The sequence below is a fragment of the Lissotriton helveticus genome, chromosome 4_1 (assembly GCF_964261635.1).
Source record: "Lissotriton helveticus chromosome 4_1, aLisHel1.1, whole genome shotgun sequence".
Taxonomy (NCBI): domain Eukaryota; kingdom Metazoa; phylum Chordata; class Amphibia; order Caudata; family Salamandridae; genus Lissotriton; species Lissotriton helveticus.
Window position 1 is genome coordinate 1,389,609,029 of NC_136063.1, and position 27,009 is coordinate 1,389,636,037.

General features: G+C 45.4%; 1 protein-coding gene across 1 annotated transcript in view; it reads right to left on the reverse strand.

The window, feature by feature from the left end:
• CDKAL1 (CDKAL1 threonylcarbamoyladenosine tRNA methylthiotransferase) overlaps positions 1-27,009 on the reverse strand; it is a 2,471,408-nt gene that overhangs the window by 90,419 nt on the left and 2,353,980 nt on the right. The window contains exon 14 of the mRNA XM_078687932.1: positions 24,657-24,821. Coding sequence (XP_078544058.1) covers positions 24,657-24,821 — 165 coding nt within the window. The remainder of the gene's footprint in view (positions 1-24,656; positions 24,822-27,009) is intronic.

The window sequence follows — 27,009 nt, forward strand, 5'->3', positions numbered from 1 at the left end:
CATGTTGAATTAGCTAAGACGGGGAACGTTTGCAATGGATCAATAGGATGAAAACCGAGTCTTACCATATGTACAGAACATGGCTCCACTCATGAGAAAAACTGTGATTTCTAATGGACACTGTTCAGGGATTTACAATTTAAATAGGCGATTGACATTTTTTTAGAGAAGAAAGATAAACTCAAAATGAGGAAGGGGAAATTATTTGATCAGTTCAGTGAGAAATGTCACTTCAAAACATTCTCCGCTCGCTCCGATTTGATGGCCGCATTAACATCATTCAGTGATCGTTCCAGCAGATGAAAAGCCTACATTTCACAAAATGAGGAAAAAAAACAAGAGTATGACTAGAATCCTGTCAGACCAAAGAAAATTGATTTTTTTAAAGAACAACTGAGACTGTATTCTGATTATTGCAGAAAATGCGTTTGCTTTGTGAAATACCAAAGAATATCGTAAAATGGCTGCTTTTCAGAAGATATTTGTGAAAAAATATCCTGACACAGCCAATTTGAGACCTTAGTATCAAGGCAGAGTGAAGAAACAAAGCAGAGGAGATCCTCTTGTGACATCGGCATTTTGATGTCAAAGATTTGCAATTCTTCATTGAGCGTTTTCAGGCCTTTCATCCTCGGCAACATCAAAAGTAGTCTCAGGCAAAAGATGGATTGCAAAACACTCATTTCTCCGTATCAGTCAAGAACGTTGTGGACTGAGCAGCCAGACCTCAGCTTTCAGAATAGGCATACACGTGGTCTTACAGTTAAAGGTTGGCAGCAAAAACAATCTGAATTATGTACTGTAGATACTATGGGCCACATGTATCAAACAATTTTGCACCTGCAAACAGTGTGAATCGGTAATTTCGCCTGTGTGCCAATGAAAAATAGCCTTTCAAGATTTATGAAAGGCTTTGTAGTCACAATTTTAGGCAATCGCAAAAATTGCGATCACCTAAAATTGCAACTAGAAATAGGGAATCGCAATTTGCGAATCCCTTAGCACATGTACCTAGTATTTTCTAAATGCACACTGTGCAATAAGGAAATGCTATTACCATCGACTCCAAGTCAATGGTAACCATGTGCAAATTTCTAAAAATGCATTTTTCAAAGTGCCATGTAGTGCACACATGCCCCTAGTACATGTGTGCGCTTTACATGTTCACATTTGTTTTTATGGGGTCTTCAGGGGAGCTGTAGGCCCCCGGGCACCCTTGGTATTGCATTATATAATTTGCGATTACCAATAAGGTAATCACAAATTAGGTAATGCAAAACCATTTGCATCTATGGGCCTTTAGGCCCAAAGGAGTGAATGGAGTAGTATTACCTAGGAGCGATTGCCTAGTAGCGATTGCAAATCTTTAGGAATCGCTATTTTCTTACATGCCATTTTGCATTCCTTAAATAGGGATTACCTAAAATTTGCTATTTTAATAATGCAAAATTGATTTTTGATATAGGTGGACCTAAGTTACATAGTTTTTGTTAAGTGCAGAGTTAACCCCTTCGATGTTTTCTTTGAAATGTTTCGAATTGTGCTGGGCAGACTGCTGTTGGTTAGTTGTGGATTATCCACAACTAACCAACCAACTAACTGGGGAGAGGATGTAGCCTTACGGCTAGAGCGGTCGACGTAGAAGCTGGGGAACTGGGTTGGAGTTTCAGCAACGACGTTCAACATCCTGTGATTCTGGGCAAATCACTTAATCTCCCCGTGCCTAACAAAAATGAATGTGTCCTTTTATAACGAAACTGGTGCTATGTAAAGCGCTCTGATACTCAATATCTTCGTGTCTAGTTCGCGCTATATAAAACTCTAAAAAAAAATTCAAAAAATCTCAATAACGAAAGCTACGTATAGGGTAACATCGGCCTGCTTTTTCACCATTAAGGTGCTCAGGAAAATCCTACCGTATATCCCACTCAACCTAAGGAAGACGGTGATGGGAGCCCTTATAATGTCACGGGTGGATTATTGTAATTCACTATATTTAGGCACTGGTGAAAAACAGTTGGCAAAACTACAGGCAATTCAAAATGCGGCAGCGAGAGTCCTTATGAACCTGCCAAAACATCACCCTACATCCAAAGCCATTCGTGAATTGCACTGGCTCCCAGTTAAGCGCAGAATTCAATTCAAGGCCCTCTGTCTGGTCCACAAATCCCAATATGGGAATGTGCCAGAAGATCTCTCCAAACTCTTTCCTCGGTATATCCTCCGCAGCGTACACTAAGATCAGCTAGCCAAGATCTGCTCCGCCTACCCAGAATACGGAGAGCCCGATGGGGTGGGAAATCCTTTTCCCATCAGGCCGCTAAACTGTGGAACTCCTTGCCCCTCGCGCTGCGGTCTGACAAGACCAGAGTGGGTTTCAGGAAGGCATTAAAAACATGGCTCTTTTCCATGCCCTAACCAACCTCTGTATTTTCTTTCGTACTACAGCGCCAAGACGCCTTGGCATAAGAGCGCTTTAAAAATAATTCAGTCAGTCAGTCATGATCTTCTGGCAAATCCATTTGAGTGAAGTCAGCGGCTCTTTCGTTTCAGGAGTCATGTTCCTGCAAGTGTCTCCATGCCCACGTGACCGAATCATGCATTTAGTTTGTTCACACCACTCTGCCTGAGAAGCGTTCAAGAGCAAATCTCTCCTGCTCACAACTCACAATAAATCTTTACTTACAGAGCGCAGAGTTGAAAAGAGGCGAAAGCTCAGTAACTGCTAGCTGCACATCCGTTTCCTTTCCACAACGCTTGTAGGAGTGGCAAAGACTCTGGCAACATAGTTTAAGTGAGAGGCTCGCCCCTTCCCAGGTCCTCATTGCATAGACGCTGTAAGGACTCATTTGCTACATTGTGAGTGCTAGCCACTTTGGGAGGGGGTTAGCAGCACAGCAGAAAAGTCTGAATGAACCTTGCCTATGTTCCTACAGGATTTTTTGGAGAACCAGGTCGCCGGTTATCACTTCTGGTGCCTCACAGAGCAGAACACTTGTGCACCAAACACAGCTACTAAAGAATCTTGACCTTAGGAGAAACGTCTTGGCCCTAGACGTTTCAGGTCACTTTTGGTTCTTCTAGGAATGCATCCATTTAGGCAGCCTGCCACTTTTAGAGATGGTGGGACCTGTATGTGTTTTAAAAATGTATCCTTGCGAGGGGACATGGCCAACTGCCAAGGGAGATGGCCGCACAGTAGCTGAGCTCCGCTGTGCCACTCCCGTAAAATCCGCTTAAATCCATATAACCCCGGCAAGTAACACTTGCCTCGGCTGTCAAGGGCTCCGGTTCCCGGCCCTGAGGTCCGCACTCTGTTTCTCCGGCGGGCCGGGCGCTGATCTGACGCGGGACTTCTGTTGCATGGAGCGCGCCCTTCACCACTCAGGGCGCGCACACTACTCGACGCCTGGGTTGCGGCGTGGTGTAAAGGCCCTGGATCTGCGGCCAAATTGCATGGCCTTGCTCCGCTACATGATCGGGCTGGGGGGGCCACTACCGGAGCCCCGTTCACCCGCAGATCTCATACCGTGCCCCCAGGGGCTGCCAGAGAGCTCAGAATTAGGCAATAAATGGCTGTTTCCTTGGACTGTGCGACCGGGGAATAATTGAGGCCTGGAATAAGGCGTGTCTTTCAGCCCCTTATCGCAATATTTCCTAGGGCATGGAGGCACACGCAGAGCAGGCGGTGAGTTCTCTACAGCTGTCTCTCACCTGCAGCCCGGATCCACAGAGTGCCCTGATCTGTGCCTGAGACTGTTACTGAGACGGACATCGTGTTGCCAGCCCCGGAGGCTCAGGTCTGTGTTTGCTTGGGTTCTGGGGGCGGGCACACCGAGTGCTCCTCAAGCACCCAACCTGGTAGATACTACTTGTGGTGTGTCGTCTTCATCCTCCCCCAGTCTTGATACCCGGGGTTGGGAGCGGCGTTGGATGGACCTGTGTCCTGACTTTCTCCAGGTGGGGGAGAGCACTTAGTTGGTGAAACCCGACAGGCTGGTGTGGGCTGACGCTCACGGCAGGCGATGGTGAGTAGCTGGCTGGGGCGGTTCTCCCGCCCCCCTCTTCTTTTTGCTGGCTTGCGGACATAGGCTCTCACTCACCACAATGGCGTCAGGGCGTGGAGGTCGCAGCTCAGTCCAGGCCAAACTTGATAAATTTGCCTGGCAGAAGAACCCAAAACCCCAAGGAGAACAGACGAAGCCGACTTTACAAGACATCCTGTCCGCCATTACGGGGGTTCGTACCTCCCTTGAATCCAGCATCACTACGGTGGCCACAGAGGTGGCCATCATCAGGGCAGACATGCGGAAAATGTCAGACCAAGTAGGCGAGGTGGAAGAAACCACCAAGGAGCTGAAATCTGACTCGGATCTTTTTAAACGCCAAGTATCGGAACTCCAAAGCGCACAGGAAGCCCTAACCCTGCAAATAGAGAACTATGAAGGTCGCATGCGAAGGAATAACGTTTGTATTTTAGGAGTTCCGGAGCGGGCGGAGGGGCAGGTGGCAGACCTATTCGTGAAGGAACTGATTCTTAAACAACTTCAGCTACGTGGCCTTACCAAGTGCTTCTCCATTGAGTGAGCGCTTCACGTCCCTGGTGGCAGACCTAGACGTGGGGCGACTCCACGACCTTTACTTGCAAGTGTGTTCAACTTCCGTGACAGGGGTGCCATTTTACAGACAGCGAGAGCAGCACCGCCAATACTCATCGACAATAGCACGGTCACCTTCTTTCCTGATTTTATACTACGTGTTCAGAAGCCACTACGCAGCTTCCTGGAGGTGAAGCACGCTTTAAGGGACCAAGAGATCAAATATGCCATGATGTTCCTAGGGAAGCTACGGATTGAGTCGGAAGGTAAATTGTGGTTCTTCACCAGGCGGGAGAACGCCTGGGACTGGCTTGAGGGTTGGAGAACGGTTGGCAAGCGCACCCACAGGCCTGCGGGCGGCTCTAGAGGCCCTGATGGGCGTGGAGCTCAACGCAACTCACCTCACGGGGATGACTCGACTACTCCGAGTCCAGAAAGGTGAACTGTACGAAAACGCAAGTATCAACGCCCTACAAGGGTGACGGAGACCCCCTTGAAAGTCTCCCTATGTGACACTGTTGGTCCCTTTATATAAGGTCATTTTCAGGGGTCCGCTATGGTGCAGGTTGCATACACTGATCTTTTATTGTTAATTGCCTAGCCTTGGGGGGTCAATTTCTCCTTCCACTTATAGCTATATGGTTATCGTGGCAGTATACACTACCAATGGTGTTGATGGTTGCCCGGGGAGAGGGTAACAGTTACTCACGGTTGCCTAAGGGAGTGGGATTGTTTCACGTTCTCCAAACGGTTGCGGGTGGGTGATGGGCGCTCTGCAAGTTGTGGGAGGTTGTGAACCCGTCATGCAGGGAGGCAGGGTGGGAGGGGGGGATGTTGGGGAGAGAGGGGGGAGTTGGGAGTGTCTTCACAATTTGTTTTTTTTGTTGGTTCAAGATTTGTTGAGCTCGAAAGTCATTGATTACAGGCTGTTATGTACGTGTTCCACTGCGGACAATGATTATAAGGGGGGGATAAACAGGCACCAGACTGTCATAGGTGATCGCCCCCGCATCACACTAAGAGACCATTATACATTAGCTGCACAGATTAGAAACACTGGGCCCAGAAAAAGTTTAAAATGTCCTGATTTAATTGTTCTCATTGCTGATGATGGAGGCAGAACGGAAACGTCACTCTCCGTGCTTACCTGGAATGTCAATGGCATGGGGGATAGGATTAAGTGGGGAATAGTCCAACAATATCTAAAAAGGCAGGCGCCAGATGTAGTGTTACTACAAGAGACACACATTGTGGGTAATAAGAGTAAGGCCCTCACCAGATGGGAATACAAACTCCTAGTACATGCAGGGTTCTAGAGAGAAAGGCATACTAGTCAAAAAGAACCTGGCACTAATGGTGAAACGCAAGTGGGCGGACACGGGGGAGATTTGAGGTCCTCGAGGCACAATGAGTGGGGAAGGCACTCAATATTGTATCGCTATACTTGCTGCCAGCACTGGGTAAGGAGGCACTGACAGACCTGGGTAAGATATTAACAGACATCCCGGTGGGTACCCTACTCTTGGGTGGAGATTTTAACATGACAATGGATGACCAACAAGATAGATACCCAAAACGACCGGGGGCGAGAAAACAAATGTGTTGAGGGCAGAATTCGCCACAGCCATGGGCCTGTCTGATATATGGCGTGCGTTGCAATCGGATGGGACCCAATACACTTATTTTTCTAACGAACACAATAGCTCATCCCGTATCGATTATTTTTTAACCTACACAGCTGCAATTGGCCACTTTCGCAATCCCCAGGCACTGCCGAGGGGTATATTGGACCACTCCCAGTAAGGATTGAGTTCACACATGGGAATCCTCAGCCACGGACCACAATCACCCTAAATCCCTGGCTCTTGAAAATCCCTGATAATAAACAGGAACTACATACACAGACGACTAACTACTTTAAAGAAAACGTGGGTTCAGTTGACTCAGTGCTCACTATATGGCAGACTTTCAAAGGGGTACAGAAGGGGCAGGCATTGTCACCTAAGATGGGATACAATGATAAGAAACGCCAGCAGCTGGTACAATTAGAAAGTGAGCTCCAGCAATTAGAAGCTGACAATGCGGGGGCACCTTCAGAAGACACGCTTCACCGTCTCACACTTAAACAGGAGGAATATAAGATCAAAACTAGGGAATAAACGATGGCCAAACTACTCCGTACTCAACATAGAATATACGAACTAGGTGACAGGGCTGGTAAAACCCTGGCCTGGCTAGAAAGGCAGGATCAAGGCGAGAGATGGGTGGCCCAGCTGACACTAGCCGACGGCACACAGGTTACACATCCAAAGGACATTGCGGACGCCTTTGCAGGACACTTGGAGAATATCTATTCCCCATCCACTACTTATACGGCGGAGGACTCCCGTCAGTTCCTTTCCGACAGTGACATTCAGACGCTTTGTGACACAGACAGAGTCACCCTTGATGAAGACCTGACAGATGAAGAAATCCAAATGGCCATAAGCCAAATCCAGTCAGGGAAGGTGATGGGGCCAAAAGGGACCCCCATTGAATTTTTTTAATTGGTCGCTTCTCAGACGGCCCCTCACCTAAGGGCCATGTATAACCAAAGCTACGAAAAAGGAATACCTCCATAGCAGTGATCCGCAAGCCAGGGAAACCTGTAGACAGCTGCGGATCCTATAGGCCGATCTCATTAATTAATGTAGAAGTCAAAGTCCTAGCGAAAGTACTTACCTCGCGATTAGTCACGGTCATGTCCTCCCTGGTCCACTCGGACCAATCTGGCTTTATACCAGGAAGGAATACAGCACTTAATATCCGGCGCCTCCATAATGTACGTCGGGAATACATGGAAGAGGACGCAGTGGTGTTGTCTCTAGATGCCTCCATGGCATTTGACTCTATCGAGTGGCCATACCTATTTGAAGTCCTTAAGAGAATGGGCTTCGGTCTGAAGTTCCTGGGCTGGTTGAAATTGCTCTACATGGGTATAAAGGGTCAGGTGCGAGTGAACAACTACACATCTCGCACATTCACACTAAAAAGGAGCACTCGACAGGGATGCCCCCTGTCCCCCCTGATTTTCTCGCTCATGCTTGAACCACTGGCGGCCTGAGTGCGGCGAGATGTCATGGTAAGAGGCCTGAAATGGGCAGAGGTCATGCTGACCGAATATCCCTCTATGCAGATGACATTCTGCTTTATCTTGCCTCTCCATAGAGATCAATCCACGGGGTCTTAAGTATCTTCACAAATTTTGGGAAATACTCTGGGTACGCCCTTAACTGGAGCATATCGGTGCTGTTTGTGCTCCGGGGTCCGGTCACTCGGCTCCCGGAGGGTTGTTGTGTGGAGGGATGTCACTGAGGGATTCCGATATTTGGGAATATACATCACTTCAAGCCCCACCGTTTTCTATGACCATAATTTGGCGCCCCCCTTGTCCCGCCTACGGGTGGATGTGAAACACTGGCGATTCTTACCTCTCTCACTGGTGGGCCGAGCTGTTCTTTTTAAAATGTGGGCTCTCCCACACTTTCTCTACATCCTCCAAAATTGCCCACATCGAGTCCCAGATACGTACTTTTCGGAAATAGAGAGTGCAATTCAGATGCTATTATGGGACGGTGGGTCTCCTAGTATTGCATTTAAAAAACTGACAAACGGGTGGTACGATTGAGTTATCGCCCTCCCGGACCTAAGACTCTATTACTGGGTGTCTCAATTAGGTGTAGTGAATCACTGGATCTATCGTCCCCCTTTGGATCCAGCCTATCTTTTAGACAGATACCAAACGGGACGAGAAGGGTATCTAGGGGCACTATATTCAAAAGTGAAGAAGAAGAGATACTTTGGGCCCACATCTCACACGGTGACAGTCTGGCATCAAGCTAACACCCGTCTGGGATGGTCAAATGTCCTTACCAAAGCCATGCCCCTAATGGTATATACAGAGACTGGGACGCTTATGTCATCAACCCGGCTTTGATAAATGGAACCTTATAAGAATCTCCACTATTGGAGATATGATTAAAATAGGTTTGATTATCGGGTTTGAGGAGCTTATGGAACGATATGGAATGGCCCAAGGTGAAATGTACAGATACTTGCAAATTAGACACGCCCTCATCACAGTGCTACCCAATCTCACGGATATACCTGAGGCATCACCGCTGAAAGATCGATTAATAAACGGACCGCTACACTCAAAAGTTATATCACTGACATACAAAAAGTTGTGCAACAATCTACCTGACACGTTCCACAAACTACGAGAGCAATGGCAGAGAGACCTGGGACTCATTGACGATGAGGACTGGCAGACGGCACTAATGTCCCTCAGAGAAGCAGCAATTACTCTCCGTTTCAGATTGATTCAACTCAAAATCTTACACAGGTCGTACCTAACCGGGGTTACTCTAGCAAAGAAAGCCGTCAGGCTGGATACAATGTGTCTCCGGGGCTGCCGGCACACTGCCACCTTTTATCACACGATCTGGAAATGCCCGGTAATACGGAGCCTATAGGAGGGAGTGGAGAAGCATGGCTCAGTGGTTAGAGGCTGCAGACCCGGAATCTGAGATCGGCCGTGGACCAGGGTTCGATTCCCTGCCTCGGCGGGTCTCGGGCTAAAAAATTCCATGGACTCGACAATTCTCGCTCCGGTGCCTACTCGACTCACGGGGTCACACTCTGCGACTCTGGGCAATAGCTTGCTTAATCTCCACTACGGCCCCTCGCGGCGGGATGCCTGGCTTTCACCTTGTGGATAACCTGCCGGGGTATCTCACAGGGGAATACCAGGACGGGTTCCCTAAGCAAGCGCTTAGATACCGGGTCGGTGATTTGCGCTATATAAATACATGTACATTTACATTCACATTTACAGGGAGCCACAACCCATATTCAGAACACCTTAGAAAAGGAAGTCACCCTCACACCGCGCCTGGGTCTTCTTAATATATGGGAACCGACTGACCTCACAGAGGTGGAACAACAACTAACTACACTGGGTTACATCCTTGTTAAGCGTGAGATTGCGAAGGCATGGGGGGGGCGGTGGCTGCGCCTACTTCCCGAGTGTGGGTGAAATAAATAAATGCATGATTGCAGAAACGGAAGTATTCAAATTGCGGGGGTGTCTGAAGTTGGATAGGAAATGGGGCAAATGGAATGCTTACCGTGGCAACCTATGTGTATCACCAACAGTGGAGCTAGAAATGCAAAGAAGGGAAGTATGTGATGATGTGATGTACTGTTTGTAACCATTTTCTCCCCACTTAAGACGAAGCAGCACTGTACAATCACTGGAAATGTCAACTTGATGATGTATGTGACTTTTATGTTAAATTATCTGTGAATGGGCTGGTCCTCTAATCAAGCTTGTTTGAGCATCTTTGGACTGTATTCTCGTTTGTTATATGGCTAGTGTAATTCTGGAACATACAGATGTTTCTAAGGCTATACTGGTGGCTACATTCTTGACAGTGGCTGGGCTCTAATGCAGGTTTCCCTGCTCAACCTCATTGGGCGTTCTTATGCAAATTTATCTAAAAGAACTTATTGCTTCCATTCAAATTCCCCGTCACTGAAAATGGCAGGTGCTCCAAATGGATGAATTTTAGTACATCACGTGGGGATCTGAACTCTTCTGACAACGATATACAGATTTTTCCCCAACTTGAGTTTAACCTGAGTTTCTGAATCTAAGCAGAACGTGTCTGCAATGTTGAATGCCTTCTTCAAAAATCAAATGCAAGATTACCGGAAACGTGTGCAAGGACAATATGAGGGGGATGAAAGAAAAATGTAAGGGGGCGGCAAGAGTGGGCAAACAAAAAAGGCCAGCAGCAGGGGGCACCAGATTGTTCCAGCAAGCAGGAAACGATGGCCTAATGGCAGTGAAGGAGATGGCAATATGTCACTTTTCCTGGGTCAGACAAATTACTAACACTAGAACCTTTGCGCCATTAACACCCCAGGTGAAACAGTGTGCCCTCCCACGCCCCCATCCTACTAACCTTTCATTGAAAAATATATCCCCCATCCTCTACTTGTTTAAAGATGAGGCTGTCACACACCATTCCTTACTCCCAGTCTTTCGTGCAGAGCTGCAGGATAAACAGTCTACAAAAACAGTGTTTAACACACTTTTCTTTACCCAGGTCAGAGGGAGACTGCTGAATGACCTTTATGCAGTCAGCTCCATGCATCCCTCTGTCAGCGCCCTGGGCGTGGGCCCATCTCGCCCCTGCTAAAGGGCGACCCTACACTTCAAAGAAAGCTGCACATTTCACCAGCGTTGAATGCAAGCCTAATCTCAAAGAAAAGTTTCAGGCAAGCAACACTTTATTTTCTTTTTACGATATGGTGAAAAATCGTCCACTGTACCATATTATGACATTTGAAAGAACTTTGGCAAACATGCCGTTTCAACCAGCAGCACAGATTTATTTTTCTTGGAGCCCAATCTAGCACTCTAATCTATCCATCCATGCAAGATTTAGGAGCAAAAAAAAAAATAATGGGAAAAAAGAACAGGAGTCAGCAGAGATGTTTTTCATTTGTATACTTGCTGCAAGGTATTAACTTCAGTTATTAGGGACTCCACTTCCTCACATTGAGAACATGTGGCAATTCTAGTTAACTACTAATTCTGTTTTTTTTATACTGGCAAACTACTGAAGTTTATAGGTGATTTATTACAAATTCAATTGAACTGTTGCAGTATTCCCATTGTAATAGTGAAAAACCTTTTAGAAACATTTTGTGCTTCAATGCCTCATAAGGAGTAGTACGTTCCCCAATCATCTATTGCAATGTAGAAATCCCATGAGACTGAGAGTGAACCATGTTTCCAGGAGTTGTACTCTCTCAGGGAATTACCTGTCCATTCAATGATTTGTAGGGTGTCATGTGCCCCCAAGTAATGGTCGCTTCATGCGTGCAGAAATTAGTTGGCATAAACTTGCAGAGATGTGTGCAAAATAATCCATTCAAGCAGAAGTTCACTCAAGGGAGTTGGTTATTTTAGCGCCCATAAAAAATACAGAACTTGGGGCTTAATTTCTGTAACTGTTTCATCTGTGCTGTGTCCCATAAACACAGAAGTAACATTATCAGTTACATTCATCCCAACATAGCAAACTCCGGAGCGAGCGACAGTTATGCTACCTCAAGCCACCCAATTGATGGAAGATCCCATTTGTCCTAGGGGAAGAATCGTGTCTTCCTTCAGATGACCCTCAATCTGGAATAGCCACCAAACGTGTCTAAGATTTCTACTATTGCTGATTCAGATATTTTGGCCTGGCCTACATATAGGAGGCCTTCGGCATAAAGGGATACCCGATCTTCATATATATATATCCAACCATGCAAGGCCCCTAATTCTAGTATCTGGTCTGAGTAAATGTGCATGGGGCTCCACCACTCGCTTCGTACCCAGCCACAAGGGCAAAGGGCGAGAGCCTCACCAACCTTAACCTGCACTTGCGGCGACTTATACAGTAATTTGACATGAGAGATATAAAGGTCCAACCCCCAAGTATTCCAGTAAGGAGAGCAGGTAATCCCACAAGAGACTATCAAAAAGGCCTTCTCAAAATCTATTTCTAGGACAGCTACAGGCTCTCGCAACTATCCGTCCATGGTAACTGCATTAAATAGTCACCAGATGTTATGTTGAGTGGATCGATGTGGCATAAAGACACTTTGGAGTTGATGGACAAGATCAGTGATCACCATGGCAAGTCATATGGCTAATATGTTTGAGTAACTATTTATTAATGAAATGAGATGGTGAGATGTACAAACGAGTGCCAGTTTGTTAGATTTTAGTATAGTTGTGATATGCTTTTCTTCCAGCTCCTGAGGGAGATGGTCTAAGGACTGGCCTACTGATAGAGAGAATAGAGGGGGTGGGTTATATGGGGGCTTGCATTGGAAAAACTCCACTGAAACAACGTTGGGGCCTGGGAATATCAGAGTGGGGAGCTGAGAGATGGCCCGTGCGCACTCATCCATCATGCCATCAGGCAGAACAGCTGGAGGGGACGTGTATAGTGTGGCTTAGTATCGTGCCAAGACTTTCACTTAGGCCAATGCTTTGTTGACTAGTGGGTAGGACATATGTTTAGTAAAGAAAACTTACCTAGCAAATGTCCCTTTAGAAACTAACACTCAAAGCCTGATGAGCATAGCCTATAAAACCCAGGGATTTATTTATTCTAATACTTTGTATCCCACAGATAGTACAACAGATCTCCTAACCTCAAGAAAATGCAATATTCTTTCAGTCAAAATGTTAAGTCACTAGAAAAAAGTGGGAGGGGGAAATGTAATTGACCACCTTAGAGATCAATTATTGGATGTGTTTGCATATCACCGTATCTTTGTAAACGTGTAGATAATTATCTTTTATTAATAGTGCCTGAAAGGCAGAAACTCTCCTTAAGAATGTTAGCATAATTAAAAAAGCTGCTTTTAGAGTTGGTCATTTAAAAAAAAAAATTTTTTATCAAAGGTTCAGAAGATTTAATTAAAGCAGCTAAAACCAAATGCAGGTCCACTGTGAGGCTGGTACTGCATAAAGGGGGCATACTTTTTTCTCCTTGTAGAAACCGTTTCATGATTGATATTGACAGAATCCGAATCTGATTTACCCTATCTTGCCTATACCAAATAGCTGACAAATGTACTCAAAAAGATATATAACTGAGTCCTCATTACGATAAATACGGAAGATAGTTCAACAACAGTACCAGATCTGTTTTCAGGTCCTGAAAATTATTTCTTGTTCATCAACTGAGACATGTAAACCATATTTCTGAATAATACTTTCCAGTGGATGGTCTTCCAGCCTCTTTAGCACCTTCGCTGCAGCGGCAATTCCGCCGCAGTGCTAGGGGGGAGGGGGCCACGCGGCTCTCCCATGCTCGTGACGGAACCGCTCCGCCACGAGCCTCGCCCGCTCAATAGAGTGCGCAGGCGCGAAATCAGCGCCGCGCAGGCACGCCGAGCGGGCGGTGACGGAACCGCTCCGTCACCAGCACAGCGCGACCGAGGCTGGTGACGGAGCGGTTCCGTCACCAGCATGGAAGAGGTTAATAATGCATGCATTTTTGTGGGAGGTTTAAACACTGGAACTTATCACCTGAGGCTCCAAGCTACTAGTTGTAGGGTCTGCATGAAATACCTTTCCTTTATGAGCCCGATTCTGATGCGGTTTGGAAAGCTTCCCGACAGAATGGGTTTGGGAATAATTTCTGACCGAATTGGATCGGGAGAGTCCAACCGACCGAGGATCATGCATCGGGATGCTTTCAGATACGATTTGGTTGGACTCACATTGACTTTAATGGGAGCCTTTGTTCCGACCGAATGCAGAGGCTCCCACTGAAGAAAGGGGCGGCTGGGGAAAATTGGGCACCCACACTGTGCATGGCTGGTAAGGGGTTGGGAAGGCTCCCGGTGCAGGGGGGGGGCACTAACGACCCCCAAAGCAGATTCTGACTGCTGATTGAGTCGGATGGCACAATTCGGAAAGGCTGTCCAAATCCAGCATCGTACTCGGTTGTTCGGAAACACGGCCTCTAGAGACATACGATTCTGCTCCGTACGGCTCAGCCATTACAAATGCCACCGGGATTGGATTGGGATATTCCTAACGCCTAACTCGCATCGTACTTGGTCAGTCAGAAACCTTTCTGAGTAGGCCGGACAGACACGTTCCCGATCTGATTTTGGACGGAGCAAATACTGTTAGGAGACCTTCTTAACCACATCAGAATCAGGCCCTATGTGTTGCTAAAGTGTCCTTTCGAACTGAACTCATTATCACATTCTGTTGCATCAACTGTGTAATTTTTGAAAGCCATATCTGCAAGCCCATCTGGGTGCTTCTAATATTGACTTCATTTTGGGTGTTTTGAACTTCTTGATCACTCCAACACATTTGGGCGATTACCAACCAAGATCCAACCTACCCTGTTGCTTGACATTTAAGAGAGAGGCACAACAACAATTTAAAACAGCTTGAATACAATTTGCTGGATTCAGTGCCTTGCAACTGAAGGGAGGATAACAAGGAAGCAGTATTGAAAAAACTGGAGACTCAATATATTTTGAAACAAGATTCCAAAACGCCAGGGGGACTCAACGCCCCTCAGGATTTATTTACGTCTTTAACTGAGTCACGTGATAGCAGCGAATATACTGGCGAGACAATCAGCATGTAAAATAGGTTGGACAGATAGTACCAATTCAATAAAATCTACCAATCAAATTCTGAAAATAGAATTCAGCAATAAGGCTTACCCATAAGAAGAGTTAAACAATATAGCGAATGGAACAAAATAAATATATAAGAAAACAATAAAAAAAACTAACAAAATACATTCATGTATTCAGTAACAATATCAGCTGCTAACCCTCTGGTGATTTTAAAATTAGCACTTTATAAAAACCACAAAGGGTGCAATATCGACACAATGGCACTCTAGCACTTTGTAGTACATCACTTTAACAGACTAATTAACTATAAGACTAAAGGAGATGTATTATAAGATATAAGTACTAACATATACATTTTAAGGTCCACAAGGATCCAATTGAATTTTCAAATGATTTAATGAGAAAAACAACAAACTCATTTTTATAAGGCATTTTAAGTTTGTACTTGAAATATAGTGTATGGGAAACTTACTGGTTTTATATATTTTCCTGTGATATTCACACATCGAAGTTCAACAGGAAGGGATGGTTTTATAATTCCTTGTGTACATCAACATACAAATATGAAAAGGGAACTTGTATTTTAATGTTGTCTTTCAAGTATGCATTTAAGCACTTTATGCCACTTTAAAAAACCTTGCGTTAAATATGTAGTCTGTTGTCAGTATTCATGCTGTAATTGAACACTTGTCACTTTAAATATGGTTGTCCCACAATGCAGCAGCGTAACGTGATCAAGGCCTGCAAAGGCCGAAACGCGTAATGACGTACTGTTTACAATAAACACTTAATCTGCACTGAATATTCGTGGTCCGTGCCCGTTTGTGCCCTGGAATTATTTTCAGGAGCGGAGTATTTGGAGGCATTTGAGGAAATGCATACACAATCTTGTGGCGTCAACTTATCAAACGTGTATTCTCATTTGACTGCGGATGAAAATGCCTGCATATGAAGTCTTGGCATTTTTAATTTGTGATTAATAAGTCTGTCGTGCCCCATATGTTGAATATTTTTGGCCAATTTCTTGTTTTAGTTCCCATACATGGGGAGTACTTGACCGCCTGCTGAGGAAATCAGAATGAATGGTTTCTTCTACAGGCACATCCACAGCAATTAAGAGGGTGCTTCTGGCATGGGCCCAGTGCCAATTCTCTTGAGCCAACTTCGACAGACTGTAAGAAATTGTTCCTCCATTTGTTCACAAATTAACATGTGCTGTCCATTAGTATTTGTATCCCTTCCCATGAATCTGACTTTGGAAGGCATTCAATGTCAGGAGCCATCTTTAAGTCCAGATACATTCTGTATTTCGATGTATCTTGCTTTGACCAGTGACCTCTCTCTTTTAAATTGTGGAGGTGAGACTGTCTCACCTGTCCCCTCCCCAACTTGAGATGCATCAGTTGTAATGATATAATGATGGCAGTCAGGGTAGGTATTTTGAATTGTCTGCATGTTTTACATGTTTGACTGTTCCAGCATTTTAATTCCTTCTGTAACCTGCCTGTTACAGCCACTACATTTGCAAATGCCCCTTTACTTGAGATGCCAGACTGTTGAACCATTCCTGAACTGGCTTCATGTAAAGTCTTGCACATGGAATCAAATGAATGCATGCTGATATTATTCCCAGTAGTTTTATCACCGTTCTCACTGTCAGAGTCTGAGATGTCTGGTATAGGTGCGTCTGTTGCAGTAGTGCCAGCGTCATGTATGGGTTATGCAAGTATTAATTCTGTAATCTGGAGAGTTTGAGGGGCGATATATTCATACCAACTGTGAATACCAAAAGGGTAAAGTAGATCAACTACTTTTTGCAGATTGTGTTGACATTAGAAGAAAGAACTCGCCCTGAACAGCTAATCATCCCAGTATGGTTACCCATGAACAACTCAGATACATCCAATGAGCTGGATACATCTTTCACATCTATGGCAGCACTCTTCCAATTGTAGAATGAGCTCCTGTGAAGTTGGCAATTGAAACAGCTATGACTTGATGAACTTCTTTACATATCGGAGATATTATAGGTGGCGCCTTAAGTTGGGGGTGGGACGAAATTCATTTATGGGAAGGGGTGGCTCCTATTGTTGTGTTTTATCTTGTTTTGCCTCTGCTCTCAAAGGTATGTTTTGCTGCCAATGCTCCAGATTATGAAAAGTCAATGGGGTGGGTTGTTTTTGAGGCATTGTTTTGCAGGTTGTCTCCTGTAACCTATTCTAAACATTGGACTACCCCTGCCTCGAGCTGAGCCATAGCCAGGCAACTGGCTCAAGCTTTCAATGGTTCGCCCACTTCAAGAAGCTAGACTAAAGATACATAGCAATAAGTGTGCTTGGAGAACAGACTAAAAAAATAGAAAAGCTAGGCAGAGAGATTCACATAATCACAGTTGGTCTGTGGGTGAAATGTGAGGGTGGGTGGGAGAGCAGTAGGGCAAACTGAGCACACAACCTTAGCCAAAGGAGGCTGCATACCTTTGCAGAGTGTAAACAAACAATATTGAACTACGAAGAAGACATGGCGCAAATAAGATTCTCATTTCCCAGTATCCGGAATCTATAAAGCCACCCCAACTTCCTCTTTTTTTGTGAGGGGAGGGAAGTGCTTTAAATGGGCCGGTACTGTCCAGTACGGAGTACCAGCACTTATTTATTTTGAGTCGGGGAGTACCAGCACTTCTCAAGAGGAATGCTATACTTTTAATTGGAGAGTACCGGCACTTCTCAAAAACAAGCTGGTACTCTGGTACAGAGTACCTGCACTTCTATTTTTCCATTTCAAGCAAGGGGGAAGGGAGTGGGGGAATATAGCGCAAACTAGACCCAGAGGAATCAGAGCGCTTTACATGAGCACCAGTTACGTTACAGACAAACACATTCATTTTTTTTGTTTGTTAGGCACGGGGAAATTACCTGATTTGCCCACAATCACAGAATGTTGAGCGTCCCTGCCGAGACTCAAACCCGGTTCCCCAGCTCCGAGGTCGACTGCCCTAGCCGTTACGCTACATTCTCTTCTTTCGTCAAGCAGTCCTTGTGCCCATGCTACTGGCGGCTCTGGGCCGTCCCTTTGCCTGCCTCCTGTCCTTGGTACTGCCTGCTCTTTCCTAAAAAGCCCCCAATGAGTTGAGGGTTTGGGTGGGTGGGGGGGGGGGGGGGAGAAGGGGTTCAGAGCTCCACGTGCGACTTTCTAGCCTGGAGGATAGAGCCTACCATTGGCTGTCCTAAGTACACCTTACACTAGGTAGCTGCCTGTGCCCTGTTGACACTCATAGCCCACCTTTTCCTTCACAAAGCGGAGTGTGGAGGTGGACAGTGATGCTTGGTGACCCCTCATAACACTGTGACGATTTAGGAAAGGGTGGGGTGGTAAGGCAGGGGTGGGGCTCGGATGAGTGACATACATGCAGGACTGATGCCTGAAGCACCCTGGGCTGCCTTAAAAACAGACGCTGCTGTACATGGGGGTGTCCCGCAAGACCCCAGAGAATAGAAGGCCCTTGGCCTTAATCAAATTATAGACAAAAGTAAGCAAATGTTCACTCCCGCACGTGCCAGAGAAACGTGCCAGGCTGCCGGCCCTTGTATAAGTGAGGGTCAGATAGAGCATCGTGGCAGCTGGGCAATACACATACCAAGTACTGCCAGTGCCTGCCTGTGACAGCCAGGAACAGGGAATACTTTCACTTGGACTGCCATTATTGTAATAGCTATGTGGATGGCAATTACTATTAGAAATTACCATCTACATAATGCATACAACTGATAGGGAAGAGCCCCAAGCCCAGACACTGCAGACGCCCCTGCACAGCATCAGGAGGAGCAGTGCACACTTTCTCAGGTACACATTTTATCCTTACACTGCCTTGGAGGTATGGGTGGTTTAACTGCAACTTTCTTCTCACTCTCTTTCTTATCAATCCACCTGTTTCTGTGCTTGGCACTTCCCTGTCACCAAGCTAGCATCAGCAGTGCAATGGTGGTGGTAAGAGGCCTGCAGGCACTGGTACACACTGCAATGCAAGGGCTGGAAAAGGGAGGATGAAAAAAGGATTTAATTGGGGAGATTGGGTTCCGGAGGAAAGTCCATGCTCTCCTCCCCAGGACATCTTCCCTGTGCAAACAAAGCTAGGGTCAAAAGAGACACAAACAAACGAAGGGCAGACCGGGGAAAGTACAGAGGCTGAGATTTGTAAGGTCCTGGGCTTGCGGGCTGAGATACAGAATAGATGTAAAACAGAGCAGATCACATGAAAAGGGAAGAGAGTCACAAAAAACTCCACCCATGTGTTACAAAAAGGTCACAGTACATCTGCGCTGATTGACCAAAATGCCAGGGGGAGTGGAAGCGACACCACAAACCCTTCAACCTTAATGACACCTCAGGACGTGACGTCGTATCACCATTGGCCCAGAATGTTTCCAGGAAGGCATTTCACATGTCTATTATCACACTCGTACTCTCTTACACTCAGTTCTTATTCATTCTCACTTACTCGCATTCGCTCTTAAGCTCACTCGTACTCAAGCATACTTAATGACATTCAGGCCGGGGTTTACTAATGCTTTGCACTGGTTTTGCATCACTTTTGTGATGCAAACCTGGTGCAAAGTGTTAGATTGGGATTTACCATTCAACGCAAATTCTGATTTGGTTTAGATAGTGTCCCAAACTAATGCAAAATTGAGCTATGTAGAGCTTTACGTTATTTTACGTCAAGTGAGTGTTGCATGGGTGGTGCATGGGCGTTCCAATGCAACCACCCAAAGGTTATGACGCGAAACACTATCTACAAACATTGTAGAGAGGAAATTCTGCCAAAATGTCACAACTTTATGATGTAGGAATAAAGAAGAGAAAAGTTTTAATTTCTTCTTGTTTTTCCAACGTTGCCATTGTGCTGGCTACATTGTATAGCACACGTACAAAGTGCGAAAAGTCTTAAAGCATAGTTTTTGTACAGAAAGTACCACTTCCAAAACAAAATGCACATACCCCTGTAGTATGGCGTAAGAATGTGTGCGCTAGTGTGTGGCTGCCAAAAGTGCACCAGGGCACAAGAAGAGAAACAATGCACCATACCTCTGGAGATTTGGTGATTTTGTTTTACTCGTTCCCTTTGATGCAAGGCTGCGCAGCAATTTTGGTGCAGCGTTGCCTTGCGTCAAAGAATAGTAAAAATTTGAGACTCAATCTGACTCACACACACATTCTTATACATACAGACATGCTCACTCATACAAACGCTCTTATTTCACATAAACACTCTCACCCGCAAGGAACCACACAACATACCTTTAAACATTTTTACTTACCACAGCTGCCACTAAAGGCCCTGTTTCAGATAAGTGTGCTCCATTTTTTATTACACTAATAGTGAATAAGGAAGCATTATTCGCTATTAGTATTAAGAAAGAATTGTTGAAAATAATTGAATGCAGAGAGGCCCCTGTGTTCTTGGCACTGAATGTGCCACCTCTGAGGCCAGGCATTGCTAGGGTAGTGCCAGACATTGAATGGGGCGGCAGTTGCGACCTCCTAAATGATTACCCTATACACTGACAACCATTCTGAACAAAGCTACTCAGAAAGCCTTTTGCATAGTAACTTCCAATAAGGTTTCCATTGCAATAAATAGATGCTTCATAGTCCATACATGCAATAGAAGAATCCTTTGGTAAACTAAGGATATGTGATGGAATCTAGGTAATTTTGGAAATAATTGAACAGGTACTTCCTGTTAAGGATTCCGTTTCTCAAAAGATAGAATTCAATAATTTTCAACTAAAAGAACAAGTTACTAACCTTCGGTAACGATATATCTGTAACAAACATAGGTTAGTTATAGATTCCTTACCATATAATTACCCCCAGGCGTCAGACTGGATCCGGAAAGTTTTTCATCTGGGCAGCTCCATAAGAGTGGATTGGACATCCCCTTAAAAACCAGTCGACCTCAACCAGGTTTAGCATTGAAGGGCTACCGACGTGGAAATCGTTGTGGCTGCCAATCTCGTCTAAAAGAGCCACAGTAAAACAGGGGCACAAAAGTACCAGTCGGCACCGGTTCAGCTCCGTGTCTACGTCAAGGTGGAGGCCGAGGTCGACGTTGGCTGGGGACACAGCAGACACCGGCTGTGGACGTGCTGCAGGTGGAATCGGTGCCGGGGAGGTGGAATCGGTGCCGGGGAGGTGTAACCGGGACCGGTGCTGATCCGGATCCAGGCCTTAATCCAAGGGAAACCTGCAGCGCTGGGGCCAAAGCCACCGGCATTGAAGGCCCAGGGCCCCCAGCCGAGTACGGGGGTTATCAGGCTGCCCAAAGATGGCATGCATCGCTTTGTAAAATTGGTGAAGCTGGGCAGGGGTCACTCCGGGTGTCGGGAATGGAGGGAAACTCAGAGTCGACCCTTCTGGGCTCCGCACACGGAGCAGCGCGAGGGGCACCACCTGCATCCCTCGTCGCGTCGGCCTACCAATGGAGAGAAGTTGAAAAGCGACAATGCTTCTTTGACTTCTTGTTGTGCTTCGACTAACCTGCGGAGTGCAATAACTTGGAAGAAGAATGGTGGTGGCTCCGCGACTGGTCCCTTGACCTCCCACGCGACTAGGAGCTCGAACAGAGGAGAGGCGACTGCCGGGCCTCAAGAAGCTTTTGGGACCGCTCCCGAAAGACTTCGAATTCCTGGTACGGCAGTCAGAGCACGACTTGGGATTGTGGTTGCGCTCCAGGCAAAACAGGCACACGTGGTGCGGATCCGTCACCGATATTAGACGGCTGCCGGGAACTGCAGGCCTTGAAACCAGGCAACCCTCATGCACCAGGATTTGAAGACTCAGCAAAAACTGTGTCGACAAAAGTAGAGAAAAAGTCAGTCGAAAAGTGACTGGAGGTACCGCTCTCTCCAGATCTGCGCTGACTGGCGCGGAAAAAGAAAGAACTGATCTGAGCGCACGAGGGTGGCGTCGAAGTAGCTACCGCAATAACATCCCAGTGACCACGACCCAAACAATGAATGTGGAGCCGACCAACGCCACCTTTCTACGAGCAGTGGTACTGCTGACGAAAAACTTTCCGGATCCAGTCTGACGCCTGGGGGTAACTCAAAGGTAAAGAATCTATAACCAACTGTTTTTTTTCAGATCATATAATCACTACATAAACAGCCCCAACCCATGCACAGCCCTCTCAAATTAACACGCCAAGATATCCAGCCCTGCAAGCAGGCAGTGACAGAGATGTCCTTTCAACAACCATGCACAATTACTCATGACAAAAAAAAAAACAAGATCTGGAAACAGATCATTTAATTCACAGGTACCACACCTCCAAAATGCTCTACCATCACAACAAGGACTTGAAGCGGACACTAATGAAACACCTCTTCTATCACACATATGAACGAGATGCTGCCTATTTGCATGTATCGTTTCAGTTTAAGAAGACTACTTCCCTGTATCAATCTGTAAAGTCCACTCAAACACTTAAGACCAGGCTCGGGCTCCACGCCCCCAGGCACAAGACAGGTGGACTAAAATACATAGGATTTTCCATCTTTAACCTGCAACTGTAGAAACAGCCTACTCAAAAGATCAGCCACTCACACAACCCACTTGGCGCTGTAGGAACCAATAACCATTGCTCACCCGAGACAGCTTGCCTTCCACCACCATGTGCCCTCTTCATTCGCCAAAGCGTTTAGAGGCAGCTTTGATGTGGCATATAGCGATTTATATGAAATCTATGAAAACAATATCGGTCAAAAACATGTCAGTGTACACAACACGGGTTGAGACTACAGCGTGCAGTATTAGTATACTAGGCACATCGTTTCAGTTACAGGCCCCACAAGACCTATTCTTAAGAGATTCAGGAGCTATACAGCAACTCAGACACAAGCCTACCGTCTCAGCAATGAACAAGGAATGCTAGCTACTTCCTCGTTTCAAACCATGTTTACAATTCAATTCAAGGGAACAAAAAAACTGGTACATCTAAAAGAAACAATTTTGAAATGTCATGGCCGAATAAACTGTCAGCTGTCATTCTTCCATATGTTAAACTAATGCTACATGTTATTTTTTTGAGCCTCCCTCCTTGCATTTCCACTGGAGAAAGGGCACCAAATGGTGCTTAGAAATGTGATACACATTTTCATTTCACACTCCATCAGCTTTTACAACGGCGGTTCAATGAAACGTAGGAGAGAGCTTGGCAAGCAGCATATTTACTAAGGTATAAAATAGGGGTCAGGTTACCCTTTCGTAAATGAATACGTTTCTTAACACGACAAAATAATTCCAACTGCAACAGAACCGGAAAAATTGGATTCCTTCCGCTTAAAATCACAATGGAGTAGGGTTTCAAATGCTGTCCTACAACTTGGCTCTCCCCAAGTCCTATAATTTTAGGAGTGACATCACTAGAAAATAAAAGTGCAACAATACTGTATCTTTTTAACAATCATGTGATGCTGTAAGGTAGACATCACTAGGCACCTTTGGGGAAAACGCATGACTTCAAATATCACAGAAGTGAAATTCAGATCCTGGACAATGATCAACACCAGTCTCATTATCTACTGTGAATCTGCAATGTTTGATCAGACTTAAGATAGCATGGAAGAAAGTAGGATCATGAGCAAGTCATTTGTCATAGCCATGTGCCATCGTTAACATAGTCCAAAGATGACTTACAGGCAACTACTAAGCCTCGTAAAATGTAATAACCAATTTAACATCTCTCTTTGCCTGCAATATTTACTGACCACTCCCACTTTGACATCACGGCTCGTCCAATGGAAAAGGAAGATAGGCACTCAGGAGTCTGCAGTCAAGTGAGTGCATGACCAAAAGATCGGCAACCCAACCAACTAGATCATCTCAGATGAAAAAAATGTCTGCCCTTTGCAAGGAAAGTAGAAAGAAAACTGAAATGGCCGCCAACAACACGCTTTCTATACAGACCATATAATGACCAGGGTGGTTGAGTTAAATACCTATCATGTCAAAAAAGTCTGGGCGCCCCCTAACATTCTCCTCACTGTCGGCGGCACCAACAGCCTCTGGCTCTACAGGTGAGAGCCACTTGGAGAAGTGCTTGATTCTGCAGTGCAGTTGTTCAATTACTCTGTGCAGCCATTTTGGATTCTTACATATCATTGTTTTTTGTGAACAAAGTCATATACAGCGTATGGAAAATGTAGGCAAGACTATTCTACAACACAAACAACAGAACAAGCAATCCAAGTATACACTTCGTGCCTCAAAAGCACCCACTCCACAATACTTCACTTAAAGAGGTATCTATGAAAAAGCAGCATGCCCATGGCTTATGCAAGTAACACTAAGACTATTTAAGGGGGAACATTTCATTGGCTATTAGAGCCTCCATAAGCTGTATTGGATAGTAAATTTACTTTTGTACATATGGCCGCCTCAGTCAATGTATACTGTAACCTTGAAAACCTGCAGACACGATTATGTTTTATGTACGGTGATGGAAATTCAAATGCATCGTTTTCTAACGGCTGGCTGACCGTAACCCGTTGCCCTGGCATTTATTTCACCCCTCCTCCACCCCCTCGCCTGAGCAGAAACAATCCGCTTCAATTAAGAACACATTCATCACTTTTCGGGGAGTCGAACGAGAGAGCCGCAGACATCAGCGCAGGCCGCGTTTTAATTCAGGGTTTTATAACGTGCTGGAAAGATAACGCCTTCCACATGGCCGAAGCGGGAACTATAAATGAAAACACAAACACGGGCTGCAGTCATTAGGCCGGGGCAGCTGCGGGACGGCTTTCACGTTAAAGCAAAACAAATGTCGCCTACCTCCGTTAAACCAGAGACCGCTCCTTTCGCCAGCGGCCGGCTGATGGATGGGGTGTAGACTTTGGCATCCGACGCCGGCAGCCCTTTCAAAAAATGCTTCCCAGCTTCGTAAATGTCCACCTCCACCATCTTGCCCATGAATCCGGGCTCCTTTGGCACGAGGACCTTTGAAAGAAACCATTCAGTTTAGTCAGACACAGAGAAAACAAGTCGCAAAATGCTGCAGGCTCATTAGCGTTCCCAAAGATATTTTTAATCATCCTCGCAGGTAGCTTTGCATTTTACTTTCTTTACGACGCCTTTTTTCGAAGCAGAAACAGGGAATTTCATGTTTACTAAAGGGAGTATTCTCGCTGCTGTCTGCTGGCCCCGTGTATCGAGGGTGAGGTGAGGCCAGGCCAAGTTTTTCAGACAACAAACAGCACTAGGCATGCTGGAACATGGAGACTAATGCTTGTAATAGTTCAGATTAAACTGCAATGCTTGTTGTAGCTGCCCGAAAAGAACCTGCTAACTGAAGATCACCCACGTGGCATGGCGCTGCTTGACAGCTATGGAATAAAGATTTGACGCTGGGCCAGTTTATTGCGCAATCTAAAGACACGGGTGTAATAAAATTACCAAAACATCCCTCTAATGAATTCATAGAAAACTGATGCCTCAAAGGAGCTCGTTCCAAAGCATCAACAGCTCTTAAGGAACAGGAGGACAGAAGGTCAAATTTGTTTTTAAACTCGGCAATGGGAGTCCCTTTCAGAGACAGGATTCCCAATCTGACCTTCCGACTGGTCTAATCACTCCACACACTACACGCATGCCTGTCCCTATCATAGTTCTGACGGGCTGTTACCTAGGGGAATAGAACAGAGAGCTCCAGGTGAGTCTCACCTACACAGTCTGTGTCTTATGGGAAGCAATTTCTCTGCAGCCCTTCTCAGTACTAGAGCGCACCTTTCCTTGTGGAGTCCCTACTAGGGAGAGGCCAGCTCCTATGGAGACAGGAAGACACTTATAGACTATCATTGACATGAACACGAGTAAGATCTATTTTTGCAGAAAACTAAGCAATTGAAAACAGACCCTTTTTGTATCAGAGGGCTTAAAAGATAGTTTTTGCGAGCACATTTGACATTTTTAATCAATAGATTCAACTGTTTTTTAAGAAACAGTATGCAATTTAACCACATCACAAATAGCTAAACAGGTGTTTGAGAAATTGACACTGCCTTCTGTTTCTTTGGATCACCCTCAGTTACTTTTACACCCCCTTTTTTCACTTTATGAAATCCAGAACCCCTGTCACTGTACACGATATACACAGCCTTGGGCAACAAGTCCTAAAGCTATTCCCTGCAGACATACTCAGTAACCTCTGTGCCCAGCCTAAAGTGTTGTCCACTGGGCACTGGGGAATGAGACGGAGAAGGCCGCATTGGGCAGCCAACACCATGCTCAGCAGATAATGGGATGGATAAACAGGTCCAGGTCTAAGGCCTGTTGGACACATCTAAAGGTGGTGTCCTGTATGTGCAAAATGCGGGGAGACTGCATGTTAAAACCCATGCCAGTGGTCACTGGGAGCAGAGGATCAAGAATTTATAAGACGTAGCCTAACACAATATGCCTTAAAGAAAGGGTAATATATCAGTAAATAAAACTGCAGAAAAAACATCAAACTTTGAAGGAACCATTATGGATACAATTAATACTAGAAAAAACACTGAAATGTGGCAGAAAAGATGGGCTATGCAACCATAACCTTCACAAAATAATGAAAGCCATCACAAATTACATTGGCATCACGTTAGTGATCAATTTCTTTATATATATTATCACTCTTGACAAATCATATTCTAGATGAAGGTATAAAGCTTAGTATCCAAGAATAAAACTGTCATCTCACTCCAATTTTTTATAGACAAGTAAGAATATAGTACCGCAATCATTAATAATCACCCTCGGGGCAACTTTGTACACAGGCCAGAGCCTACTATACTATTGATATGCTTGCTGTGCCAGTTAACACAAGTTGTAACAACTATTACATGCAGAAAAAAGACTGTAGAATGTCAACATTAGTAAAACATCTACTCTCACAGCAGAAGTAAATATAATCTCCCAATAAATACAATTCCTAATAAACCCCCCTTTTTTAGCCCTCTAAATTCCATCCAATGGTGGTGGGGGCATTGTACTGTATTGTAGCATTTATATACCGCTTACTTCCCTTATGTGGGAGACTGAAGTACTTGTCTACATGGACATCAAATTACGCTGCATTCGGTGTGTGGTTGGAAGTGTGTTGTCTTTGTTTTTTGATCCTATGCAAGTACATATGTATGCATGTTGATGT